This window comes from Myxocyprinus asiaticus, chromosome 17, assembly GCF_019703515.2.
Source record: "Myxocyprinus asiaticus isolate MX2 ecotype Aquarium Trade chromosome 17, UBuf_Myxa_2, whole genome shotgun sequence".
In the NCBI taxonomy this organism is placed as follows: Eukaryota; Metazoa; Chordata; class Actinopteri; order Cypriniformes; family Catostomidae; genus Myxocyprinus; species Myxocyprinus asiaticus.
The window spans coordinates 39,653,738-39,681,000 of NC_059360.1; the positions used below are offsets into that span (position 1 = coordinate 39,653,738).

Sequence of the window (27,263 nt, forward strand, 5' to 3'; positions counted from 1 at the left end):
TTCTACTGCTGCCACAAAGCCTGTAGACTGGCTGCTGATGTGGGTAATTTCCTCTGGCACTGGTGGTTAGATGAACTAGTACAGATGTTTACTGTGTGATCTCTGCCTTCTGCTGCTCTTTCAGTCACAGACACTGATGCTGGAACCACTCCTGCACTGACCCAACGGAGAATACAAGGAGACGCTAAAGAGGTAATTTGTATGATAAATTGTTATTTATTATAACTTATTTAGATGACGCTCATGTTGGAGAATGATCCTTTTCTTTTACTGGGTAATTGCTATGATAATGTAGTCTAGTATTACAGATTAGCCTATGTGGTGATTCTAGGTCATTGCAATATAGACAATACTACTAACTCAACTATATACACTTACACTACATTTTGCCTGTATTTTTTTGTTATACATGTAATATGTATACAGTAAATACTTTATTAAATACATGAAAATGTATTTACTGTAGATAATATGCTGTTGTTGCTTAGTGGCAGGTAATGAGTGATGTCAGTAGCCAAAATCAAATGTGCTATATGTCATTTTGTTTTGTTCATAGCAGAGTGGTTCAATCTAAGCTTTGAGGTCAGCTGATCATTTTATCAAAGATAAGCTTATGATAAGGCTCAGGCTATAACAGCCAGACTGCTGTTTGCCACAAACAAAAGACGCTTTATATCAGTTATGATTTCCCTTTTCATATACAGTAAATGGAGGATCAAGATCGTTCAGGTAGGCCAGTTATGAAGACCTGTCACTGACCTAAAAATGTTTAAACATCACAATACACAGTATGTTGACAAAATACAACTATTAATTTAGAGGCCTGTAGTTTCGTATTAAATTGAAACCGTATTCCAATAGCAATTTCTAAATAACTGTATAAATTAAAGATTATATACTATATTTAACTATTACAATTTAATATTTAATATTAATAATATTAAAAAAATATTCTATTATTGTTATTTTATTATAATTTATTATTTAAGGGAATATTATAATAATAAAAATAATTATATGTAAAAAAAACACATTTAAAGTGAATGGTGAATGAGGCTCACAATTTGCCTAACATCTCCTTTTGTGTTCCACAGAACAAACAAAGATATACGGATTTGTAACAATATGAGGGTAAGTAAATGATGACAACATTTTAATTTTGGGGGGGATCTATCCTTTCAAAGTGAAATAACAATAGGAGAAATTGTCAATGAATATTCCATGTACTGTAGGTATGTTAGGTTTTAAGTTGCCAAGTGTATAGATAAGGTTGAAGTTGTTACTGTTTCCATTTCTGATTTTATCTGGCATAAAGAGAAAAAAGTGGGTCAGGGCACAGGGTATGGAGGGCGCTTCCAGAATAGACAGAGGTTGTTCAGATGTGTGAAGGTAGTTGCTAAAGTAAGTGCCATGACCAAAATTTGTATTTTCTTGTTAATTATTTTATGTTGTTCCTACCTCCGATCCACCATCTGCCCTGCAAATACACATCTAGAACATTGAATATTCATGTTATCTTAATTGGTATCTGTAACGTGTTGACTGCTGACAATGACGGCAATGACGAAGACGTGAAGATAAAGAACCCAAGTGCAGTTTATTAATAAATGTGAAACACCCTAACTACAAACATAAACTTGAAACTTGGCTTGACATAAACATGAACTAGACATAACCTTAGCTTGCCAGGAACAACATACCAAACACATTCAATACTTGACAACTAGACAATGCAAACATGAGGGCTTAAATACAAGACATGGGAGAACATAAACCAATGAACAAACAGAACTCATAACAAGCTAATTAAACAATAAACCAATGAAAACATGACACATGAACATGGAGGGAAAACAGAAATCACATGACAAGGGAAACAGGAAAACGTGACATGAAACAGGAACTAGAATTTCAAAATAAAAGACATGAATCAACAGAATACACATGACAGTATCGTACTTCCCTGATACAATATGGAGAGATACAATATTTCCATTATTTTAAACCACTTCATAAATCTGGTCTTGAAAACAGCAAAAACTACAACAGCAAAAAAATATAGATCCATAACGGCTGTATTATTGTGATTGTAATGAGTTTAAATAGTCTGGGTTCAATACAAGTTAAGCTCAATTGACAGCATTTGTGGCATAATATTGATTACCACAAAAATTTATTAATTCATACTCAAATGTAAAAGCTCACTATTTACACATACTGTGGACTAATTGCAAACAATTGGTCAAATGTTTTCAGAAAGACTCCAATTATTCATTAATAGGATTGTATGTGTTTATGAAATGTAGGTGGTGCTGTAACGCATTTTAGCCCTCAAAGATGTGCTCGTCCATAGATATTCAGTCTAATTTTCAGTTCATGCACCACCTCGTTATTCCATCGAATATCTCGGACTCTGAGTGGACATTTTATCATCAATAGTGGAAAACATGATGCTTTTCCTGCAGGATGGCATATTTTGTTCTAGACATCTAAGATATAACATTAGATTATTCAGCCAGTCAAGCTCACAGACAACTAAAAAATTTTTTTTACTTAAGGTAAAAGCAGATATAAAGTATTTAGCTATTTGGGGCTTAGAGCAGCAGTGATTGGTGCATGAAAGAGACATTTGTATTTGATAACTTACAGAAATCATATTTCACTTTGTGATTCTTTTTAAAATCTTTCAAACTGTGGTATAAGGGCAACAAAATAAACTGTGCAGTCACATTCCTGAGAGTGAGATCATTCATTTAATATATGACTTGTCTATTTAGGCACTATGTGAAGGTCTTTTATTTTCATTTAAATATTTCTACCCCATTACCTCTAGGGGGCATGAATGATTTGAGGCCTTATTTTGTTATTTAAAAAAACATAAATGCAGAAGTGATGGTTATTGCCGAAAAGTTTAGATTCTAAACTTTCAAATGATACCTCATATGCCTGAGCATATGCCTTTAAGCATAAACTGGTAAAATCCCAGGTGTTGCTTTTACATACATACATTATAATTTCCTCAAAGCACATTCATATTGATTGTACAATTCAAATTATATTAATAATAAATTCCTAGGCATGCATTTGACCTCAAACCTAAGTAACTAACATTCTGCCTGCAATGATCTAAAAGATTAGAGGCTCTCCTTGATATCCAGGCATAATCTGTTTTTTTTCTCTTTATCATGTGAACATTGGTATTCCTATGCAATCCTTTTACATCCACGTCATGTGTTCTACTTTAACATATGAATGAATACAGTGCTTTTTATATATTTGATTTTATTTGCTTAAGGGCTTTTTATTTCACAAATAATAAAGTAGAATGGTCATACATATAGTACATCCCAATGTGTTATGTTCAGATTTAAACTACTGTATAATTTTACCCGTATTTCTCAGGACAGGCAAGTTCTTTTGATCAGAGTAAAATCTTCATATCTTTGACAAGCCTTGTTTTATGAGTGCATGAAAAACATTAATGACTGCAAGAATGAACATGCACGTAAAGGTAATGTTTGCGGGGGATCGACTATGTTCAGTGTGATCAAGCACAGACTTCTGTCAATATGAGTGAAGAGTGGGTGTAGACCAACAAATTTGCGGGTTTAGATGGTTTTGTAAGACCAGGATTCTAAAATCAGGTTGTGTAAGTACAATACTGTCTCAGAGATGTTGTAATTGAAGATCTGCATGCAGTTATAAATATTTTCAGACTTGCATTCTCTGCATTATATTTGATGTGTAAAATTTTGTCCAGTTCACTTTAAAACAATATTGTAATGCCTAAAAACCATAAACTGTTTGGCAACACACTAACTTTGTTTGTCTGTCTGTCTGTCGTCTTAGCAACATACAGTACTAATGAAAGTATGTTTGTTTGTTGTCTTGGCAACACATTAACAGAATGGTTATTTGTTTTGTTTATTTATTTTTTGTCTTTTTTCTTTTTTCTTTTTTTCCCCCCTTATCTTTATTACTTGAATAGTTTTGATACAGAACAGCTATAAAAGGAAGAATTACAAACAACAAACAAAAATAAATCAGTCCCCTTACAGGCTAGCAAAGCACAAACAACACATCGAACCTATACATGCAAACACAATACATAGAAAGAATACAAAGAGACAAACAACTACAACAATAAAAAAACAAAATAAAATAAAAAAACAATACTTACATCAGTTACATATAAACTAATTGACAGTGTTCTTTAAAAAAAATCAAAATTGGTTAATTTAGCAAAAGTTTCCCACATCTCATTAAAGACTTCTACTCGGCCCTGTCTGAAGGCAATTCTCTGTTCTAATGATATAGTACCTCGGATCTGAATTTTCCAAGATTGCATGGATTTGGAGAATGGTTCTTTTCAATATCACAAAGCAGAACAGCAGCGGAACAACATATTTAAAGGAGATGTTCAATAATGAATTGTCATCTAAAATACATAATTGTGGTGATAAAGGAATATAACTTTTTATACATGAACTTAGTTTGTGTACTAACTTCGGAACTTAGTTTCGTAACTGATTTCCAGAGAGCTTGAACAGGAGTACAATTCCAGATAGCATGAAGATGATCATCTGGGACATCAGAATCACAGTGCTAGAACTACTAATGCTATTTTAAAAAGCCTGTGTTGAGTAAAATGGAATCTATGAATTACCTTATACTGAATATATCTAATTCGAGGACTAAATTAACTAACATCAGTAACACTGATGTTTTTTTAAGGATTCAGTCATATATGGTAGATCAGCCAAGGAATGTCCTTGGCAGATCATACTCTCAATGTCTAACCAGGAGCATTGATTAGATTTCGACTGAAGCCAAATATTATTTACCTGCAGTTGAGCTGCTGAGAAATAATGTAAAAAATTGGGGGCATTAAGTCCTCCAAGATGAGTTGGCTTTTGAAGAGTTTCTTATATAATCCTAGGGGTTCTGGCTTTCAAATAAAATGAATTTAATTATGAAAACCAATCAGTGGTTGAATAAGCTGGAGCCGTTGTAAATAAATAAATCACCTTTGGCAATATACATATTTTAATAGATGCTATTCTATCAGGTAGAGATATTGGTAAATTCATCCATCTCTTCAATCTTCTTCAACTTTCTTTAAAAGAGGTATATAATTTAATGCAAATAAATCTTTACAATTTGCTGATACAGAAATACCCAAATATAACATTTTATTAGTCCATTTGATGGGAATACTTGCTGGCAAATAAATTTGATTGAAGTGGTTCAAAGAAAGAATTTCAGATTTGGACCAATTTACAGTATAATCAGATATCAGTCCAAACTCATTTATGATGTCAAATACAGCAGGAGGTGAAGTACTAGGGTTCTGTAAAAAAAGAAGTAGCTTATCTTATGCATTCCATATAGCGTCAATATACCTTCGACCCTAGATGATTGTTGTATCGCCATTGCTAAAGGTTCAATAAAAATGGCAAAAGTAATGGCGATATAGGACAACCCTGTCTAGTTCCCCTGCCAAGATAAAAGGTTCAGAAATAACACCATTAATAATTACCGAGGCCTTAGGAGATTGATATAGTGTTCTAATCCATTTGATTATGTTTTATCCAAACCCAAAACATTCTAAAGTTGAGAACAGGAAATTCCAGCACACTTTATCAAATGCTTTCTCTGCATCTATGGTAACAGCTACACAGAGTTTTACATTTGGACTAGCCAGTGTGATCAGATTGTACAGTCGCCTTGTGTTATCTGGTGAATGCCTCTTCTTAATAAATCCTGTTTGGTCAGGGTGAATCAGGGTGCCGATAACTGTCTCCAATCTGACAGCAAGGGCCTTACTAATAATCTTTACATCACAATTAATTGAGGATATTGGCCTATAACTCGAGCAGAACAGGGGATTTTTATTCGGTTTTAAGAGTAAAGGTATAAGGGCAGTGTTCATACCATGTGGGAAGTATCCTTGCTCATATACTTCATTAACCATTCTAAAAAATAATGGAGCAAGTATATTCTAGAATTTCCTATAAAATTCAACTGGATAACCATCCAAACCAGGTGCCCTACTACTTCCCATTGCATCCAAAGCCCGTTTCAGCTCTGCAGTTGATGGTGGTGCATCTAAAGAATCTAACTGTTGCTTATCCAACCGAGGGAGTTTAATTCTGTCTAAAAAAAACTAATACTGCTGATGAAACAGTTTTCTTAGGGGAAGAATATATCTTCTAATTGTTGTAATTTAATTTCTAGATCTTTTTCCCTTAAGTATTTTTGTTTCTTTTTTCTTTAACAATAAGATATTATTATACCACTAAAGACCACTTTAACCGTTTCCCAGAGTAAAACAGAAGAACATCCCTGGGTATCATTTTGTTCCAAAATTTTTTTCCATTCTTTACTATTCAAATTAATAGAAGCTTCATCATCCAATAAGGAGTTGTTAAATCGCCATCTAGATTATCTCTCTAGAGAAGTATTTACCATACATTCAAAGGAAATCAGGCCATGATCCGTTATTAATATTGGATATGTTTTACAATTAGTCACCTCCGAAAGCATAGAGTGGTTAATAAATAAAAAAAAAGTCAATGCATGAGAATAATTTATATGGACATGAATAAAATGTGTAATGTTTATCTCTAGGATTGAAAAAGTGCCAAACGTCAGAAAGACCCTATATACTTAATACGCAATACGCTATATACTTAAAAGGCACATGGCTTAAAAAAGAGAATAATTCTCGAGAAATTCATCGTCACAGCCACAGCCTCCTGTTGCATCCTCACTCGCGCATGCTCATCCTCCACACACCTCCACATATTTTTCTTCTATACAACTAGTCAGCAGAGCTTTTCTCAATCTGTCCACAGCTGCAGCTATTAGGACAAACATCTGGGACATCTTGCTAAACCCTTTCACGAGATCAAACTCTGAAATCTTACTGTAGTTTGTTTTTACTGCACATTTGGTCCAGGCTTTTAATGTGTTGTTTATTTAATCTCTCTAATACTGTAATGTATAAATGTATGCAATCAAAGAATCTTCTCTCAGGATGAGACAATCACATGCCCGTTTCCGAGAAATATTTGTGCCAGTAGTTATGGGTCCATAGTCCATTTTGGTGCATTGGAGTTAAGACAGACCTGAAATTAATTTGTAGAGATCTTATTCTAAGAATTCTTATCCAGAAATGTTCCCTCTCCCCCATTTGCTTGACCAAGAGGCAAGAGTCGACTACAATGAATCTCCGCAAGGGATTACCTACGTGATGTTTTAAAGGTCTGTTAAGCCAGCTGGCCATACACACACTCTGCTGGATTGTGCTACATCAGTGTGCGATTTCTTTTATGTGAGCATGTGTGAACTGTTTTCCACTGGATGGCTGCTGTCCAGTGCATCTGATCTCATATAACGGTCACATGGAGACATTGCTTGCTCCATAATGAGCAGTCTGCGATTATCAGGGCAGTCTGGAACATGTAAACTCATGGTCTATCTCTTTTGTTTCTCTTTCTGTGTCTGTGTTGAGCTATTATTCCCATGAGACAATAATACAAATGCTTAAAATATTAGAAAAGTCCATATTCTTAACTATAGATAAGATGTCTTTGCTAAAGGTCACAATTTTCACAATTTCTCTCCACTGGCAAATATGAGAAGTATGACCTCTGGTTGCCTTTAGCTGTATGTGGAATTTACTGTATGCAGATTGTACAGTATAGGTGCACAATAGTATTGCCTAGTTTTATGTTATCTGTATTCAGATGTGTTTTTCTTTTCCCCATACAGGGTCACCAGACAGCACTCCACCAGGCAGCCGTGGTGGGAAACCATGATGCCATCTCTGCCCTCATCCATGGAGGCTGTGCACTTGATCTACTAGACAAGGTGTGTTCATTTGAAACCTAAAATGCTTCTTAGATCATGAATACAGTACTGATTAAATATGTGGATGGCAAGAAGCAACTTTCTATTTCTTTTTCAAAACTTGTTGGCGAAAAGACGTGCTGTTGTTATGCTCTAATATAGTGGTTTTTAACTGGTGAGTTACATCCCAAAAATGGGGTTTGATGGGGTAAGCAATGCTAAATGCAACCATATACTGTGCCTAGTTAACTATGCAAAATAAACATGCTAATTAACTTTTAAACGGGAGGAGAAAACACTTTCCATATCTTTTGTCATTGATGTCAAAAGCTGTGTATCCAATCAAACTCTTCGTTACTTGGTTCAAATTTATATGTCACTTGGTAGGAGCAAGCCAAATTACGCAGATGGCAGTATGTTCAGGTTGAGTGACATTCACTCATCCTCGAAAGCCATAAACAAAACTATGCAAGGTAAAAGAAAACATCACCCCAACTATATTGAATATTGGTTACATTTGGTAATGTGTTGGGTTGCCACTAGATGTCCACTAGATCTGGGTCCTGAAGTAAAACCAGATGAGATTCAGTTCTAATACATACGAAGATTAAATATTCTTATTAACTGGAAGCAAGTATTTCAGACCCAAAAAGTCTTCAAACTCAGAGTATAACCTTGTGCGTGGACATAGTATTTTGGCTTCACAAAATGTTAATTAATTTAAACTGACTGAATACTAGTTAAAATACTCTAGACTGTCATTTAATCGTTAAACATCTGGTACACCGAGTCACGTGACAACAACATTACGCTGATTTCCATGAAGCATTTCTTCAGGCGCAAAGCCAACAAAAGTGCCTCTGGTAAGAAACCCCTTTAAGTTTTTCATTTCAACCTATTTGGGTATAAAAAGTAGTGTCTCTAGTTTAGTTTGATATGCCGCTTTAAAAACGTAATTAATTTTTCGTGCGTCAGCGCGCTGATAAACATGATGTCCACATACATGGATTTTTGGGACATTATTCCCTCAAAAGTAGAAAAAATATATTAGTTATTTTGAATAACTTTCAACATTAACACATCTGTGGGTCATTTCGCTTAATTTTATTATAAATTTTGTTATATTTTATTTTGTTATCACTGTGCAATACAGTTCTATTCATTAATATTAGTAAATGCATTCCTATAGTTACTGTGCATTTTCACATTGAAAATCAATGGGTTCATACAAAAGCTGAAAAATTTTGTATTCAGAGGCTTTATGTGGAGATAGGATGAAAATAAGGTGCATTTCGAAATGTTCTGAGACCAGTGAAGACAGACAGCACACTGGAGATTAAGTCATTCACTAAATAGAGAGCAAGGGAGCATCTTATAGCTCTCTTTGCAGCTAAGTGCATTCACTCCTAAAATCTGACCAAAAGTTGAGTTTCAGGCTGCAGATGATGTTTGAACCACTCAACATGTTTGACAGACATGGGACATCGGTAATCAGTACATAGATTCAGAATTTATAATGTATCATTTTATTTTAACATGGTTAGCAATGATTGGATGATGCTGGGCATTACTTTGAATCAGAATTAATTATGCTAATTTCTGATGTAATATCTTTAACGTCTCAAAAACATGAAGAACCATCACTACTGGAAATATAATTAACAATTTGATTAAAAACAATCTGATTTTCTATACTTGGTATTATTTAAAATTTCACAACTTAGTCCTGCTGTCCACATATATATGTGGACATAAATTTTTAGGGAAACTGTTTGCTCTAGAAATTGTTATTTTATTTGTTTTGCTTGTTTATTAGGTTCTACTAGTTACAAAACAAAAAAGGAAATGGAAAATGCACACAGCAGTCACGCTCAGTTCTCAGGAGGATAATACAGATTTTTGTAATGAGATGCAATCAATTGTGTTTCCTGAAAAACTCTTTACTAATAGCACTATTAATGGTACAATCGACGCTATAGAATGTGATTTTTTTCTTCAACAGGATGGCAACACTGCTTTGCACGAGGTTTCATGGCATGGATTCCATCAATGTGTAAAGCTGCTGGTCAAGGCTGGAGCCAATGTTAATGTGAAAAACAAAGTATGTAGATTGCATGTGCATCATTTAGAGAATTTCTTAAATATTGCTTAAGAATTATTTTTCCTAAGTTTCCTTAAAGACCCCGAGAAATGGTTTGACAACCGATATTTATTTCCTGTGTTGTCATACAGTATTTCCTATTGAAACAGGAAGTTTTTGAAAAGCAATCAGCCTTTAATTTAATTCACAGCCCAGCAAAAACGTGATTTACCATTTTCTATTGCTAGTTGGTGGTGTTGGATGAGAGGATATTCTCAGTCTAGTGAGCTTGTACTGTATATTGAACAGAAATGGTCCATTTTCCAAAGACAGTTTTTTAAATGCTTATACTGTCTCTGCTAAAAGTTTGGCAACTTTGTGAAATACAATAGTAGCCTATATACAGAAGATATCCTCAGCTACAGCTAACAGACTTGTTCTAAAAGCCACAAAACTCTCAATTCCCATGTTAAATATTCTGTTGAGTTTTAATGATCATTATCTTCATTTTTTTATTATGTTTGTGTTTTGTAAAGGCAGGAAACACACCTCTACATCTGGCATGTCAGAATGGACATTCCCAGTCTGCTCAAGAGCTTTTGCTTGGTGGAGCTATGCCCGACAGTAAAAACAATGCATGTGCTCTCTTTTAAAGGAATATTCTTCAATAGAGTTCAATACAAGTTAAGCTCAACTGACAGCATTTGTGACAATGTTGATTACCACAAAAAGTATTTCAACTCGCCCCTCCTTTTCTTCGAAAAAAAAATAAATAGCAAATATCTGGGTTACAGTGAGGCAATGGGAGTGAATGTGGCCAATTTTTGGAGGGTTTAAAGGCAGAAATGTGAAGCTTATCATTTTATAAAAGCAATGGCATTAATTCTTCTGTTACAACTTGTGTATTATTTGAGCTGTAAAGTTGTTTAAAGTATAATTTTTACAGTCAATTTAGAATGTTAGGGTTTGTTGACATTACATTGTCATGGGAACAAAGTTGTAAAATTGGATATAACTTTACACAGAAAAAGTTAGTAAGTGATTTTATCACTTTAAAATCATGTTAACACACGTTTTGTTTATGTCTTGTGGCTATACCTTTGGAACAGTGAGTATTTTAACGTTTATGAATTGGCCCCCATTCACTTCATTGTAAGTGCCTCACTGGAACCCAGATTTATGCTTTTTTATTTTTGAGGAAATGGAGGTGCAAGTCTAAATTAATTTTTGTAGTAACCAACATTATGCCACAAATGCTGTTGATTGAGCTTAATTTCTATTGAACTCGGAATATTCCTTTAAAACCATTACAGCTAGTGTCTTTAGAACAAATTGCAAAATGAGAGTCAAAAAAATGAATATACATTTAAAATGAATTATTATTTTATTAATTCCAGGCAGGTGATGCATGTTTACACATTGCTGCTCGCTACAATCACTTGGCCACGATTAAGTTCCTCTTGGGGTCTTTTTGCTCTGTGGCTGAGAAAAACCAGGTCAGGTCCTCCATCACTCATTCTGATTGTTTTGGATCCAACATTAATTATGGTCATGTTGTTCACTTTCAGGGTTGGGGAGTAACGAAATACATGTAACAGGATTACGTATTTAAAATACAAAATATAACTGTACTCCACTACAGTTACAGTTTAAATCATTGACAGTTAGAATACAGTTACTTAGAATACGTTACTGACCTTGAGTAATCTAACAGAATACGTTACAAATGACATTTTACAGCATGTATTCTGTAATCTGTAGTGGAATACATTTCTGAAGTAACCCTCCCAACCCTGTTCACTTTATTATGTGGCTGCTGTGCCTAGTTTTGGAATACTTTGTGTCTATAAAGTTAACAGAAAATTATACTATAAATAGTCAAAATGACAAAAAATATTATATTATATTACATTATATTATATTATACTATATTATATTATATATTTTATTACAGTGAAACACACAAAAAAATTACATTGATCATTGGTTTACATCTCTGTTGCTCAATCTTGGGTTGTGAGCCTAGGGGTCACTTTGAACAATATTCATAAAACAAATGAATAAACAAATAAAAAATTGTCTTTATTTCTCTGCTTTAATTCAAACATATACTCACTGAGAACTTTATAAGGAGCACCTGTACACTGACTTATTCATGCAATTATCTAATCAGCCAATCGTGTGGCAGCAGTGCTGTGCATAAAATCATACAGATACAGGTCAGGAGCTTCAGTTAATGTTCACATCAACCATCAGAAAGGGGAAAAAAATTTGATCTCTGTCATTTCGACCGTGGCATGAGTATGTCTGTAACTGCTGTTCCCTTACGACTCAGTGCACTTGACATTGCGTTTATTAACGCATATGGGGAGTGCCTTCCACATGACCTAGTTGAAACCTCTCTACAATAACGCCAATATTCTAATATTGGCTATGGTGTTTTGCGCCCGTTTTGGCACGAAGCTGTCTGCTATAAAAGCAGGTGCAAAAACACCATTTCCTAAGAATTTCTTTCTTCAAGACAGTGATCATCTCGTCTAGAAGCCCTCTAACTTTGCCGTCGATATACACGAGTCAGTGGGCTGAATCGTCGCGGGAAGACTTCCGCTTCCCTGCAGTGCTCCGGCAAACATCACACCGCCTAGCCGCTTGACGGTTCGCTGGTGAACGGGCCTCAGCATCCTGTTTCCCAGCAGCGCTTCGGCAGGGATTGTGTATCCTCACAAAGCAGTTGTATGTATATTGTGTGATATAAATATAAATATATATTTATTGATATATTTATATATCTAAAAGATTTACTTACGTGTTCGCATCTTTTTAAAGATGTCATTCCGTAAGTGTTCTTTGTGCGAGAGGCACATCCTGCTGTCAGATCAGCATCAATTTACTGTCTGGGTCGTGCCCACGCAGAGTCAGCTCTCATGGAGACAGATTGTCCTCACTGTGAGGGCATGAGTCTCAAGATGCTTTGCTCGCGAATCACCCTCGTTCTGAGGGACAATTCAGCCTCATGTGCCCTCCCACCTGCCTCTTCTGTGATACCTGAGGATTCACACGAGGAGGCACGGTGGGGCCGCGAGGTCGAGCAGGATGACTTTGAGGTGGTTCTTGTGGCGGCGCATTATATCATACGGCAAACAAACCAAATTGCCCTCTGTCCTGTTACTCGGACACGTGGCGAATTTCAGAATGGGTGCAAAAACCGATCAAACATGGTTATACGATCCAGTTTGCACGCCGGCCACCCTATTTCAATTGTGTTCTGTCTTCCACGGTTTCGTCCGAAGATGCGCCAGTGTTACGATACACAATCTCCTCGTGAAAAGCACGATAGAGATTGTGTCAAATTGTCAAGCCCAAAAAGGGTTTTACAGCCGTTATTTTCTTGTCCCAAAGAAAGATGGCAGGCTTCGGCCAATCCTGGATCTGAGACATTTAAATCAAGCACTCACAAAGTGCCCATTGGAAATGATTACTCAGAATCGATAGATCTGAAGGATGTGTACTTTCATATCCAAATTTTACGACATCACAGGATGTTTTTGAGATTCGTGTTCGAGGGAACAGCGTATCAATTCAAAGTTCTGCCCTTCGGACTGTCTCTGGCTCCTCGCACATTCACAAAGTGCATCGATGCAGTTCTCGCCCCTCTAAGACTGAACGGCGTGCACATCTTGAACTACCTCAATGATTGGCTGTTACTGGCGCAATCAGAGGCTCAGTTATGTCAGCACAGAGACTTACTGCTTCAGCATCTAAACAGCTTGGGTCTCAATATGAACTGGGTGAAGAGCACTCTCTCCCCCAGCCACAAATCTCCTTGAGTCCGCATTGACTCCACGAGCGGGCACGCATACCTCACGAGCGAGCACGTTCAGGCCATTCTGCAGTGTCTGTCTCAGTTCAAACTGGGAGCACACTTCCAGTGAAGCAGTTTCAAAAACCATTGGGATTTATGGTGGCGGCATCATTCCATTAGGTCTTTTACACATGAGACCTCTTCAGTGCTGGCTGAAGCGCCGTGTGCCACGACATGCTTGGCGCCAAGGGTGCATGCGCATCACTCTATCCTGCCGCTGTATAACTGCTTTAGCACCATGGACAACTCCTGCATTTTACCAGCGAGGTGTTGCGTTGGGGCAAGTTGTCAGGCACCTGGACAGGAGCGAAGAAAGCGTGGCACATCAACCGCCTAGAGCTATCGGCTGTATTTCTAGCCTTAAAGGCTTTTCAGTCAGAAACAGCGAACTGTCATGTCCTGGTTCGCTCAGACAGCATGACAGTTGTGGTATATATAAACCGCCAAGGCGGAATTCATTCACCACCACTATTGAGACTGATGTGTTGCATCCTCCTATGGAGCGAGCATCATATCATCTCCCTGAGAGCAACATATGTCCCAGGCCGCCTGAATTGCAGTGCAGACCTACTGTCACACCAAGGGGTGAGACCGGGTGAATGGAGACTTCATCCTCAAACTGTATTGAGGATTTGGGAAATATTCGGCAAAGCAGAAATCGATTGTAACAGTTAACAGGCAGGCAAGGAGGAGGCGGGAACCGGCTGAACAATCAACATAAAATTTTAATGCAAAGCTCAACATAAAACAAACATAAACCATAACACAAAAAAAAAACACACAACGCGGCCGCGTGCGTCTCTCTCTCTCGAACCGGCTCCTCTGGCTGCCCCTTATCTCGCTCTCCCGCTGACCAGCTGACTCAGCACCGGCCGTGCTCCATCACAGCCCGGCCATGCCCTCCTCCTCGTCACACTTCTCCCCCACCCGATTCAGGCCGGGGCGCCACCAGTCCATCTCTGGGGCGGAGACGCTGCCCTTCCGGCCGTTCTGTCAGCCAGTGGTCCACCCCGCCTCCTTCGAACCTGGGGGAGAGACAAAGGGAAGCGTGGGGAGAGGGAAAGGGCGAGCGGAGACACAGAGAGAGAGAGGAGAGAGAGAGAAGAACTTGCTCACCAGCTTCCGGATGCATTGTCACCCGGTCCTCAACCGCTCCTCCGCCCTCTGGCGGACACCAGCTCGTCTCTCTCTCTCGAACTGGCTCCTCTTGCTGCCCCTTATCTTGCTCTCCCGCTGATCAGCTGATTCAGCACCAGCCGTGCTCCATCACGGCCCGACCATGCCCTCCTCCTCCTCTCATCGATCTATTTGTCCCCTCTGGTACTCGAAGTCACAAGCCCCTCTGGGAGCGGATGCAATGGCACACAAATGGCCGGCGAAATGCAAATATGCATTTCCTGATTCACTCTGTCATAAGTCCGAGAAACGAAGGAAACGTTTCTATTGGTTGCGCCGAAATGGCCCAACCAGCCATGGTTTCCGGAAATGATAGAGATGCTATACAGCTCGCCATGGGAAATACCGCTGAGGAGGGATCTCCTCTCTGAGGCGCAAGGCACAATCTGGCATCCCCAGCCCTAGCTGAGGAACCTGCATGTGGCATGTGTGGCCCCTGAACGGAGCACGCTAAATGCACCAGAACTGACACATTCAGTCATTAGCACCATTTTACAGGACAGAGCACTGTCCATGACATGCCTCTACATGCTAAAATGGAAGGTGATCACTGATTGGTGTCTCTCGCATGGCAAAGACACAGTAAACTGCCCCAAACATGAAATTCTCATATTTCTTCAAGAGCGATTAGACGCAGGACTCACTCCGTCAACGCTCAAAGTGTATGCGGCAACTATATCTGCGTATCATGCACATGAAGCCGGCACCTCTATAGGCAAATCATAAACTTCCTTAAGGGAACGAGACATTGCGAATGCTAGCCGCACTACAAGACTCCGAGTTCTTGAGGTATGAGCGATGTGCTCCTTGTTCTCAGTCAGAAATTCTGAGGAAATGGTGTTTGTGCACCTGCTTTTATAGCAGACAGCTTTGCGCCAAAACGGGCGGGGCTCAAACACCATAGCCAGTATTAGAATATTGGCATTATTGTAGAGAGGTTTCAACTAGATCGTGTGGAAGGCACTCCCCATATGCGTTAATAAACGCTATGTCTCATTCCCTTTGTCTCAGGGAACCAAGGTTACGTATGTAACCGAGACGATCTCCTGGGATTTTCATGCACAACAGTCTCTAGAGTTTAATCAGAATGGTGCCAAAAACAAAAAACATCCAGTGAGCGGCAGTTTTGCTGACAGAAATGGCTTGTTGATGAGAGAGGTAAATGGAGAATGGCCAGACTGGTTCAAGCTGACAGAAACGCTACGGTAAATCAGATAACAACTCTGTACAATTGTAGTGAGCAGAATAGCATCTCCGAATGCACAGCATGTCAAACCTTGAGACGGATGGGCTGCAACAGCAGAGGAACACGTCGGGCACTTTATTTGGACCATAGTGTTCCTAATAAAGTGCTCAGTGAATGTTAATCCATTAAGGATGTTAATTAATGTAAATAACTGTATCCTTGCCCTGTTAATTTGGTAATAAATATCTACTTTTCTCACAGAAAGGAGACACGGCTATCCATGTCGCTGCTGCCTTAAATCACAAGAAAACTGTCACTCTGTTACTGGAGGCTGGGGCGGACACTAGCATCAAAAACAATGTAAGTCATGTTATCTCATGACACACCTTAATATTGTGTTGTACATTAAAAGATCTACCCTGAACTGTAATCTATAATGATTTGATGATGATGAAGCTATCATCATCGTACTCTTGATCAAGACACTTAAAGGAATAGTTCACTCAAAAATAAAAATTCGGTAATCATTTACTCACCAGCAGGTTGTTCCAAACCTGTACTACTTTGTTCCATGGAACACAAAAGAAGACATTGGGCAGAATGTTAACCTCAGTCACTATTCACTTTCATTGCATCTTATTCTATACAATGAAAGTGAATGGTGACTGAGACTGTCAGTCCCTAACAATCTGTCTGACATTTCTTTCTGTGTTCTATAGAAGAAAGAAAGTCATACAGGTTTAGAACAACATGGCTGAACTATCCCTTTAACCTTAGGTGTTAAGGTCACTATAGAGAAAAGCATATTCTTATATACTGTACGTATATGCTAAATCTATAAACAGGCAGGCCACACTGCTCTTAACAAAGCCTGTGACAATAACAACAGGGATTTGGCCATTCTTCTGGCAAAATCCAATCAGGTACGTATGGATAATCCATTCAAAAGAGTTCGCCTTACTACTTACAACCAATTCATTGTACTATCCAACATACCATGCATTTAGCATGAATGAGAGCAGGAATACTAGATTGATTTCTATCGATACCCAACTCTCAAGCTGTGTTTCTCTTCTCAGGTCCAGTGGTTTGCACGTGGCAAGACGGTGAGAAAAAGAAGAGATATATTGAGGGCTCAGAGGAGAGTTCAGTCCCTCCCCAGAGATCCAGAAGCTCCAAGAGAGAAGGTGGGAAATTCATATAAGGATTTGCCATCTAGTGTCACATCTGTCCCACTGAGATTCATCAGTTATAATATGATTGGGTCTAGAGGGCAGGGAGAAGAATATGTCACGTGACTACTAAGCTTTTATAACCTAAGAGATCAGAGGTCATGTGATGTTTTCGACTAAATATCCCTCTCATGTTGAGTGCTCCCATCATTGCAGGACTGTGCTGTGGTGGCTGATGATACAAACAGCAGTGATCAAGTACTTAACAAGATACAACCTGAAAGGAACAAAGTTGCTTCGAGCCCCTGCACGAGGAGAAAGATCAAAAGACCAAGAAGGAAGGTACTATACTATAATAATATATACAGTCCTCTGTAAGGGATAATGTACAGGGATTTTGCATGGTGATATGATCTTGTATCATCCTGAAGGGGCGATAATGAATCGCTGACTGTACATTATCCCTCTTATGACCAAATAAATAAACAAATGGACATGATATATTGATTTGAGTTGAAATTATTTTATTATCAATATTCCAGAAAGCCATTAAATAAACTTTTATTGTACACTATGATATTAAGATCCTAATATCTATTAAGAACTCATTCTTTTACATTAAAGGAATGTTCTGGGTTAAATACAAGTTAAGCACAATCGGCATAATATTGATTACCACAAAAAATTATCTTGACTTGCCTTTCCTTTTCTTTAGACAGAGAAAAATCTGGGTTACAATGAGGCACTGACAATGGAAGTGAATTAGGCCAATCTGTAAACGCTAAAATACTCACTGTTTCAGAAATATAGCTACAAGACATATACAATAAGCGTGTTAACATGATTTTAGTGCAATAAAATCACTTACTTTTTCTTTGTAAATTTATAGCCAATTTTTAGTTTAACAGAAGAATTAAAGGTGCACTCAACGATTCCTGAGAAACACTGTTGATATTCGAACTCAACTGCCAAAACAAACACACCCCTTCAGTGCTCCTTTGGAAGCTCCGCCCCCCAAATTCAGTAAGTTGCTGCTGCAAAGATAACTTGCAAAGGAGATGAGACGGTTTTACGCACACCAGCTCCAGACACTCACAACTCTCCTGCTACTAAATCTAACATCACAACAACAGCGTATATGGGTTCTGTGAAACATAGCAAAATGTATGTTACCCACCTATCGAGAAGAAAAAGAGCAACTTCTGCATCCGTCTTCAAGCCTTTTACTTCTCGGAGGTCTATCCACTGCTGAAAAGCCTCGCCGATGTTGACGTGGCTCCTAGCCCTCGACTTATTATTATCCTTCTTTTTTAGTTTATATTTGTCTGACCTTTTTCTCTTGGTCTGTTTCTCAGCCATTTGTCCTCCTTGGAGATTAGAAAGTTCACATCAGCCAGATTTGCCGTCGGTCTTCTAATGATCTTCCCTCTCACTCTGCCCCCACCCCCCATCCTGTGCATGTGCAAGAACCACCCCCTGTTGCTGATTGGCTGGAGTAGTGTTGTGTGGATCGGTCTGATCCACTTTGTTTTTGTCCCATTTACAGAGCCAGGGCTGTGTACAAATACTAGATTTTTTTTCAGCCCACTCACAGAACGGACAGCTAGCAGACTGTGAAGAGATATTTGCAGAATTTGACAAAGTGTATTGGATTAGAATTACTGAGTGCACCTTTAATGTAAGTGCTTTTTATAAAATGATGAACTTCACATTTCTGCCTTTAAACCCTTTAAAAATTGGCCCCATTCACTTCCATTGTAAGTGTCTCACTGTAACCTCGATATTTGTTTTTTTAAAGAAAAAGAGGGACAAGTCAAAATTATTTTTTGTGTTAATCATCATTATGCCACAAATACAGTTGATTGAGCTTAACTTGCATTGAACCGGAATATTCCTTTCATATATTAACTGTGTTAACACTTTACAGTAAGGCTGTATAGGTTAAGATTAGTTTGTGCATTAGGTATTGTGAACTAGTTATTTTTTAAGCATTTATTAATCTTGGTTCATGTTCATTTATAATCGTAATATTTGTTTGTTGATGTTTGTTCATAATGCATTAACTGATGTTAACACACTGTATATATGTTTTAATGTTAAAAATTTATAAGTAGTGCATGTAGAAATGAACATTAATCAGGATTAATAAGCTATAAAAGTATTGTTCATAGTTGCCTTGCTAGTTTACGTTAATGTTATTGTAAATTTTGGGTTTTCCAAAAATAACTGACTGCAATTAACTGCTGTTTTTACTATTTAAACAGTCAGAACATGTTTCCCGGAGAGACAATCACCTTCATGGGAGAGAATCGTGGAGAGTAAAACACAGCAGCCCCAGCTCTCAGGAAGAAGAGGAAACTCCACATGAAAGAGCCTTTCAGCTTTATACTCTGTACAGAGACAAAGACGGGCAGATAAAGCAGGTAAAGTGTGTATTAGAGCTTGTGCGATGCATTTGTCTGTTTTAAACCTCTTAACCAGTAACTTACTGCACAGGCTCCTGCAAATGACTGTCACTGTAAGCCCCTCATCAAAAAGCTAGAGAATCAGCTCAAAGCCACAAAGATGGAGATGAGATCACAAATTCACACTGTTCAAGAGGAGATTAACTGCAGACTGGGCAGAACTGAGCATAAAAGCAAACAACAGGTTTGTTGGTATACATTGAATTCAGTCTTAAACCTACATAGGCAATTTACTTTTTTAACATTTTCCTTCAGAACTCACAGACTACTACAAATCTACCTGCCATCTTTTGGTATAAAACACATTTATATTTGCCCATAACACTAATAGTACTGTTACAGTATTTACATTGAGAAAGACTTTTAATACAAGAAGTCATAATGTTAAAAACACCCACTGTAAAAATGTTTTGTCAGGTAACAAAAAATTAGTTTCATGTGGTTTTATTCAAGTCAAAAATATGATTTAATATGACTGAATTACTTCATTAGGTTTCAGTAACAGTAGCAAATGTTGCAGCTTTTTTACAGTGTATTTTTATCAGTGTATGGGGGCGATTTTAGCACATGAAAAAAAAGATATTTACCCACTGTATCTCAAATATCTCAAAGAGCAAAGATCAAAATATAATTGTTTTAATGCATACAGTATATTACTTATATATGACCAATTCTTTTAGCTGTCAGGAGTAATATTTGTCTAAAGAAAATGTCTTAGTGGTACATACTTTATAATTATTTGAAATGGGCTAAATCCTTTTTACTAAAATGCAGTGATCAGATGATAAGTCCAGTACTTTAGGATAGAGGATAGATACTTTAAAGAAATTATGTTCATAGCATAATTTAAGATTTAATCTTTTAATTCAGTCACAAATTTGTATGTAATAACTAGTGTTGCAATTACCTACAAACTCAAAGCTAATGTAAAATCATGATTGCTACTAGCAATAGTGTATCTGTCATTGAAGTTAACTTTTAAGCAACAACCTGGAGATAAAATAGATGTATTGTAAGTGTAAGTAAAATGTAAAGGCATCCAAAATGTAGACAGCAGAAAAAATACTTGACATCGAAAACATTATTTTTTCAACAACAACAACAAAAAAAAATTGTAACAATCACTCTTGTTTTCTCAGGCAGAGACAAAACTCTACTTGTTTGTGATAGATCATATTTAGTGTGTTACAATTGCCCTCTCTGACAATTGGCCCTGGTCTCCCCTAAAACAAGAAATTGTGAAATATTTCTGTAGCAGCCTAACATAAAATATTATGTGTTAAGTATCTATTAGACTCTAATATCTCTGTTGTAATCAGATTAAAGTGCTTGAGAAACTGACGCAGGAGCATGTATCAACTGAGAGGCTGGAGTGTCATTATCGAATCAATCAGAGAGCCACAATGGAACGAATGGAGGGCGTGAAAAGACAGGTACAACAGAACAAGAGCAAGAGTACACCAGCATCAAGATAATCAGTCTTATCACTTTAAGAAATAGTGTTATATAATGTGTCTTTGTGCAAGATGAATGTAATGGGGGGAGACTTGTTAGTGTTTAATGTTTTGTTGTGTTATTTAGAAGAGTTTCTGTTATGTTAAAGTTTTGGAGGGTTACCTTTAAGGTGAATAGTGGAGCTTGAACTTAGGTTGAGGACAGGTACAGTTTAATATGGTTCAGTATATTGCTTTACTCTTTTAGCAATTGTGTTTCCAGTTTGCATGCATTTAGCATGCTAGCATTCACTGAAGAAGCTAGTTCTAGCTAGTTCTATCAAGTTAGGTTTTCTCTAATTTAAGTATTTTAGTTGAGTTGACATGGTCATTTTAAGTTCATCCAAAGAGATAAGTTTAAAGTTAAGTGTCATTACAATGTATCAGTTCGCTTACTCAATATTTAAAGTAAGAGCAATTAACATGCATGTGTAGTACAGAATCTGAAAGTTATATTAACTTATACTTGGGAGTTTATTAACGTAAAGAACTGACTGCCTCAAATTTTTTGAGATCTAACTTTATAGGGTTTACAGTGTTTCATTATTTACTCACCCTAATGTTGTTTCAAACCCATACGCAGTTATTTTTTTTATGTGGAACGCAAAAGTAAAAAATATTGGTAACACTTTATTTTACAGTGTCCTTGTTATATTTATTACAAATAATAAATATAAAACCCTATAGTAAGTACATGTTGTTAATTATTTATTACTCAGTACTTACATGTGTAATTACACTGTAATAAGGGCATTGTGAAATAAAGTGTAACCGAAATATTTGAAGAAACATTATGTGGCTCTTGGCATACAACGGTTAGTAGTAACTACACACAAAAGCACCATAACATGAGAATTCCATATGAGTTGTACACCATATTCCAAGTCTTCTGAATGTATACAATAGCTTTGTGTGAGAAACAGAACAACATTTAAATCATTATTCACTGATAATCCTGTAACAATTATTTAATAATTCTACTTGTTCCACTGAAAAATTACCAGCAAACTGATTTGGAATGCCACGAGGGTGAGAAAACAATCACAAAATTTCATTTTTGGGTGAACTCTTCCTTTATGTGATCTAGACTTGAATAAACTGATGATGCGTCTTTTTTTTCTTTCTTTTTTTTCTTTTTTTTTTTTTTGGTCTTTCAAGCAGGTAGCTGCTACCAATGAGGTGAAGAGCTGGTGCATGTCTAAGATTCATGATCTTGAAGTGCGAATGCCTGCAGAAATACAATACTACAAACTCCTGCGGTCTCCATCGGTCGATCACTCTCTGGTGGACACAGACACAGAGGGTCTTCCACTGCTATCACTCATCTCTGATGAGAGCTCTAGCTCGCTGGCCAACTATGTCAATGTGTTACCCAGCCCAGGAGCAGGGCCATGCTCGGGTATGAAAAGTTTTGAATTTGAGGACACCCTGGGGAAGAGATACTTTGAGATGAAGCTGGATGGTTCTTCAGGTTTGAAAAATATCTAAACATCCATTAGAATAGATACTTCTAACTGAAAAATTATTTTGTTATACATAGTTGTTTTCAGAGTATGAGTCTTGAATATACAGTGGCTGCAAAAAGTATTGGGACATTTAAAATCTATGAATGTGATTGCATTTGATAACAAAATATCAAACCAAGTGCCATCTGCCAATAAATGATGCTAGACCATTTCTGATTTTTAGTGGATGTACTGTAAGTCAGTACTCATCAAGTTCACACAGGTGAGAGTAACCATAGCAGAGTAACCACAGATGTAGTTCATCACATTAACTATGGACATGCTTTACTAATCTTTAAAAACTAGTAAGTGTCCAAATAATTTGGTCTTTTCTTTTTTTGCCAGCTGTCATTTGTTTTGGTATTTTGTTATCAAATGCAAATATATATTTTAAGTGTGGCTTAAGTGTAAAAAAAATTATGTGGTCGCTTTAAGTGTGCATGTACCAAGGGCTTTGTATTTGTATTTTTTCACTTGTTTTAAGCATTACATTTCACTAAATATATTTTTCTTATTTTCTAAACCCAATCTGTGGTTTTATGCTGTACAAGTTCAGACCAAAAAACATTCTAAGTATTTTAACATATGACTCTGAATCAATCTTCCAAATAGTTGTTTTGCTAAAATCTCTTTCCATATTCACACAGATGATTACCAAAATTTGTCAGATCTATCCATGGTCAAACACAAACCATTATCACGGAAGTTGGCCTCTGCTGGCCCCAAGTGGCGGAGAACAGAACTTCAGGAGGTAGATTTCACGAATCCAAGGCCAGACAAGGGGAATGAACTGTGTGACAGCAGTGCCAGCAGCAGCCAATCCACATCCAGCAAGCGATTCAATGACAGTGAAAAAGATCAAGTGCCCGATCCAGCCTGGAAACATGCCAGACACCTGAAGGACAGGATTAAAGCTCATCGCACTCACTCCCAACAGGGTGGCACCATGAAGGCCCTGGAGATTTTTTCAGAGCAGCCCATAGAGGCAACCTTCATCCAAGAGCGGGGAAACTTGCATGCGATGGAAGTGACGCACCGTTTCTTTGAGACGATATCAATGCAGTTGGAACGCTGGTACGAAAGGAAGATCCTGGAGGTCCAGAATGTGGCGGAACAGAAAGCTCTGCAGGACAGAACCAGTCTGCTGGAGAAGATCAGCATGCTGGAGGAAGAGCTACAGAGGCTTCGTACTAACACTAAAACTAAAACTAACTCTTGACACTTATTTATTAGGTTCAGAGTCTTGGTTTCCATCTTATAGGAAAGTGGTGTAATATGAACTACTTTGGAGCTTTGTAAACTATAGTTTTCCAGTATTAAAGACCCCATGAATTGGCTTATGGAATAGCCATGAACCATGATTTGCTGCATGCTATAGAGCGCAACAGTGCCTGTCTACTTTTTCTGCCGTCCTTGTTCAAGAAGTATTTTTCCCATTAATTTTTCCATAGGGACCTCATAAAGTACTTCATAAAATAGTTCTAAGCCATGAACCAAACCAACCAGCTCTAAGGTGAATCACAACATTACAAACTTTGATTTGAAACAAAAAAGTATTTAAAAAACGGACAAGAACACAAAGGTATAGTACTTAAGAGATAGTTCACTGAAAAATCATTTACTCACCCTTATACCATCCCAGATCTGTATGACTTTCTTTCTTGTGCTGAACACAAATTAAGATTTTTAGAAGAATATTTCCACTCATACACTGCAAGTGAATTGTGGCCAGAAATCTGAAGGTCCAAAAAGCATGTAAAAGCAGCATAAAAGTAATCCATATTGATGTTGATCGTGAATGTGAGATTTATAGTGAAAATGGACTTAAATATTGATCTGTTTCTCATCCACACTTATCATACCGCTTCTGAAGACATGGATTACAACTGGAATTTTATGTATTATGTTTATCCTGCATTTATGTGCTTTTTAGAGCTTCAAAATGTTGGTCACCATTCACTTGCATTGTATGGATTTACAGAGCTGAAATATTCTTCTAAAAATCTTCGTTTGAGTTCAGCAGAAGAAAGAAAGTCATACACATCTGGGATAGCAAGAGGGTAAGTAAATGATGAGAGAATTTTCATTTTTGGGTGAACTATTCCTTTAACATCTTTCATGAGGGAATGAACTACAATCCCATGAAGCAATTAAAAAACATAAAACTTTTGTTTTAAAGTAGTTGATTATAAGTATTGAAACAATTTCACCCCTCAGGATCATGGGTTGTGTAGTTGTTGTCCGGAAATTCCATTATTAAACATTTGTTTGAACAAATGCAGACAGATGGCTTTAGCTGAAGCATTAACCATCTATTAACAACCTCAGAGCTCACAGTAGGTTTGTCTGTAGAGGTTTAAAGTTATCATCAATAATCCATTCCCCTATGGAAAAAATGAATGGGAATTTTACTTTCGGAGCCAGACTGTTGTGCTCTTTTTCTAGTCAGAGGAAGGTTATTAGGGGGGAGGGGACATTCTCATTTTAGAGAGCATTTGATTGGACCAAAGTTTGAATTATGCCCTTGCAAACAAGATGATTCATCAATACTTTTTGTCTGTTACTTTTGGCAGAGAAAGACTGTGAATTTTAAATGTGTATATCTTCCAAAAGTTAATTTTGTCAACTTTTAAGAGTACACTAGTGTGTAGATAACCTTGAAGCTAAAAGACTTGAACTAATAGCCACAAAATTCCAAATTTGATTTCATGGGGTCTTTTAAAACAACTATCAACACAGGGATGGTACATCTAAACTCAGTTACTAAGTTTCCATGGCAGCTTCTCAAAATTAATTTCCATTAACCACAGTTCATCCATGTTAAGTTTCTTAAATGTGACTAAATGTATCTTCACTCTAACAATATGAAGATTTATAGCTTGTGTAGATTGAAATATTGTGAATTAAATAAATATGTTGTATAGACGTGTGTTAGCAATTTACATTAGTAATGGCCAGATGAATACAGTAGACTGCTCAGAATCAGAAAAGACATGTTTGTAGAATAATTTTAGAAATGTTATTATAATTTAGTTTTTTTTTGTTGTTGTTGATGTTTTGTTACGTACGATATATTGTTTAGTTGATAAGTCTGTTTATCTGTACATACAAAAGAACTGAAGGGATAGTTCACCAAAAAATTACAATTCTCTCATCATTTACTCACACTCATGCCATCCCAGTGGTGTTTGACTTTCTTCTGCAGAACAAAAACAAAGATTTTTAGAAGAATATCTCAGCTCTGTAGCTTCCATACAAATCAAGTGAATGGTGGCCAGAACTTTGAAGGTCCAAAAAGCATATAAAGGCAGCATAAAATTAATCCATATGACTCCAGTGGTTAAATTCATATCTTCAGAATTGATAGGATAGGTATGGTTGAGAATCAGATTAATATTTAAGACATTTTTTCTATAAATTCTCCTCCCTGCCCAGTAGGTGGTGATGCACAAAGAATGTGAATCGCCAAAAACAAAAGAAGAAGAAAGTGAAAGTGGAGACTTACAGTAAAAAAGGACTTAAATATTGATCTGTTTCTCAACCACACCAATCATATCACTTCTGAAGATATGGATTTAACCACTGGAGTAGTATGGATTACTTTTATGCTGCCTTTATCTTCTTTTTGGACCTTCAAAGTTCTGGCCGACATTTACTTGCATTGTATGGACCTACAGAGCTGAGATGTTTTTCTAAAAATCTCTGTTTGTGTTCAGCAGAAGAAAGAAAATCATACACGTCTGAAATATCATGAGGATGAGTAAATGATGAGAGAATTTCATTTTTGGGTGAACTATCCATTTCATGTTTGAATTGAATTGCAATGATACTAGTTTAGCTTGAGAATAAAGAATATCGTTTACAACTTTATGTAAAACAGTGTATTTTGTCCAAATAAATAATGATTACATGTCAAAGCAATTAAACGTTTGACAAGTCAAATATTGCATAATACACAGTTCATGACCTACGATGACCTCTGTGGTGCCACGATACTATTTACAATAGTCTAACTGTAACAGATACGTAATATTTGTGGTTATAAATGTAACATATGATGAAGTAAATGATTAGATTGGTACACAACAAAATGACAATCAAACTCACGAGTGAAAGAAAATATATATGATGAAGCTCAAAAAATCTCACTGTCCAGCATTAGTAAGATTCTCTATGATGATCTAACATTGGGAGTGTCGTTCACTTCACACCCTGTTCTTTACCCCGTTCACACCCTAAACTTCTTCTCTGCAAATATTTGCAGGCGTGCTGGAATCTCATTATCTCCAAACAGTCAGATCATGGCTGTACAAGCATGTATTGATTGAAATGGATCTTAGTGAAATATCTATCAGCATGGTGGAGGGGCATCCCACTGCTTCTTACATCCACTTTCTAACTCCCTGCCCCCCTCTTTACACCACCACCACCACCAAAAAAAAAAAAAAAAAAATTAAAAACCTGTTACAG

The 27,263-nt window shown here is 37.0% G+C and overlaps 1 protein-coding gene across 7 annotated transcripts; it reads left to right on the forward strand.

Annotated features, from left to right (window-relative positions):
- LOC127455431 (ankyrin repeat domain-containing protein 6-like) lies at window positions 1-26,038 on the forward strand. Of its 7 annotated transcripts, XM_051723339.1 has the most exons (16): window positions 1-39; window positions 125-192; window positions 1,095-1,131; window positions 7,777-7,875; window positions 9,857-9,955; window positions 10,471-10,573; window positions 11,336-11,430; window positions 16,420-16,518; window positions 17,004-17,081; window positions 17,238-17,345; window positions 17,547-17,672; window positions 19,595-19,753; window positions 19,827-19,979; window positions 21,115-21,228; window positions 22,447-22,759; window positions 23,441-26,038. In XM_051723339.1, the coding sequence occupies exons 3-16, from the start codon at window positions 1,126-1,128 to the stop codon at window positions 24,010-24,012; spliced, it is 2,124 nt and encodes a 707-aa protein (XP_051579299.1). In that variant the 5' UTR covers window positions 1-39; window positions 125-192; window positions 1,095-1,125; the 3' UTR covers window positions 24,013-26,038. The 7 variants fall into 7 exon arrangements, with proteins under 7 accessions (XP_051579299.1, XP_051579297.1, XP_051579304.1 ...); XM_051723337.1 differs by lacking the exons at window positions 1-39; window positions 125-192; window positions 1,095-1,131 and having other exon boundaries at window positions 7,045-7,875; window positions 22,450-22,759; XM_051723336.1 differs by lacking the exons at window positions 1-39; window positions 125-192; window positions 1,095-1,131 and having other exon boundaries at window positions 7,046-7,875.
- Window positions 26,039-27,263: the final 1,225 nt, after the last annotated feature.

Excerpts from the sequence above, each read along its gene's own strand:
- LOC127455431 (XM_051723336.1), top strand. The coding sequence starts at position 7,690 with ATGCAGATTGTACAGTATAGGTGCACAATAGTATTGCCTAGTTTTATG. Across the intron at positions 17,082-17,237 it reads TTCTGGCAAAATCCAATCAG|GTCCAGTGGTTTGCACGTGG; the intron begins GTACGTATGGAT and ends TTCTCTTCTCAG. Across the intron at positions 17,673-19,594 it reads TCAAAAGACCAAGAAGGAAG|TCAGAACATGTTTCCCGGAG; the intron begins GTACTATACTAT and ends CTATTTAAACAG.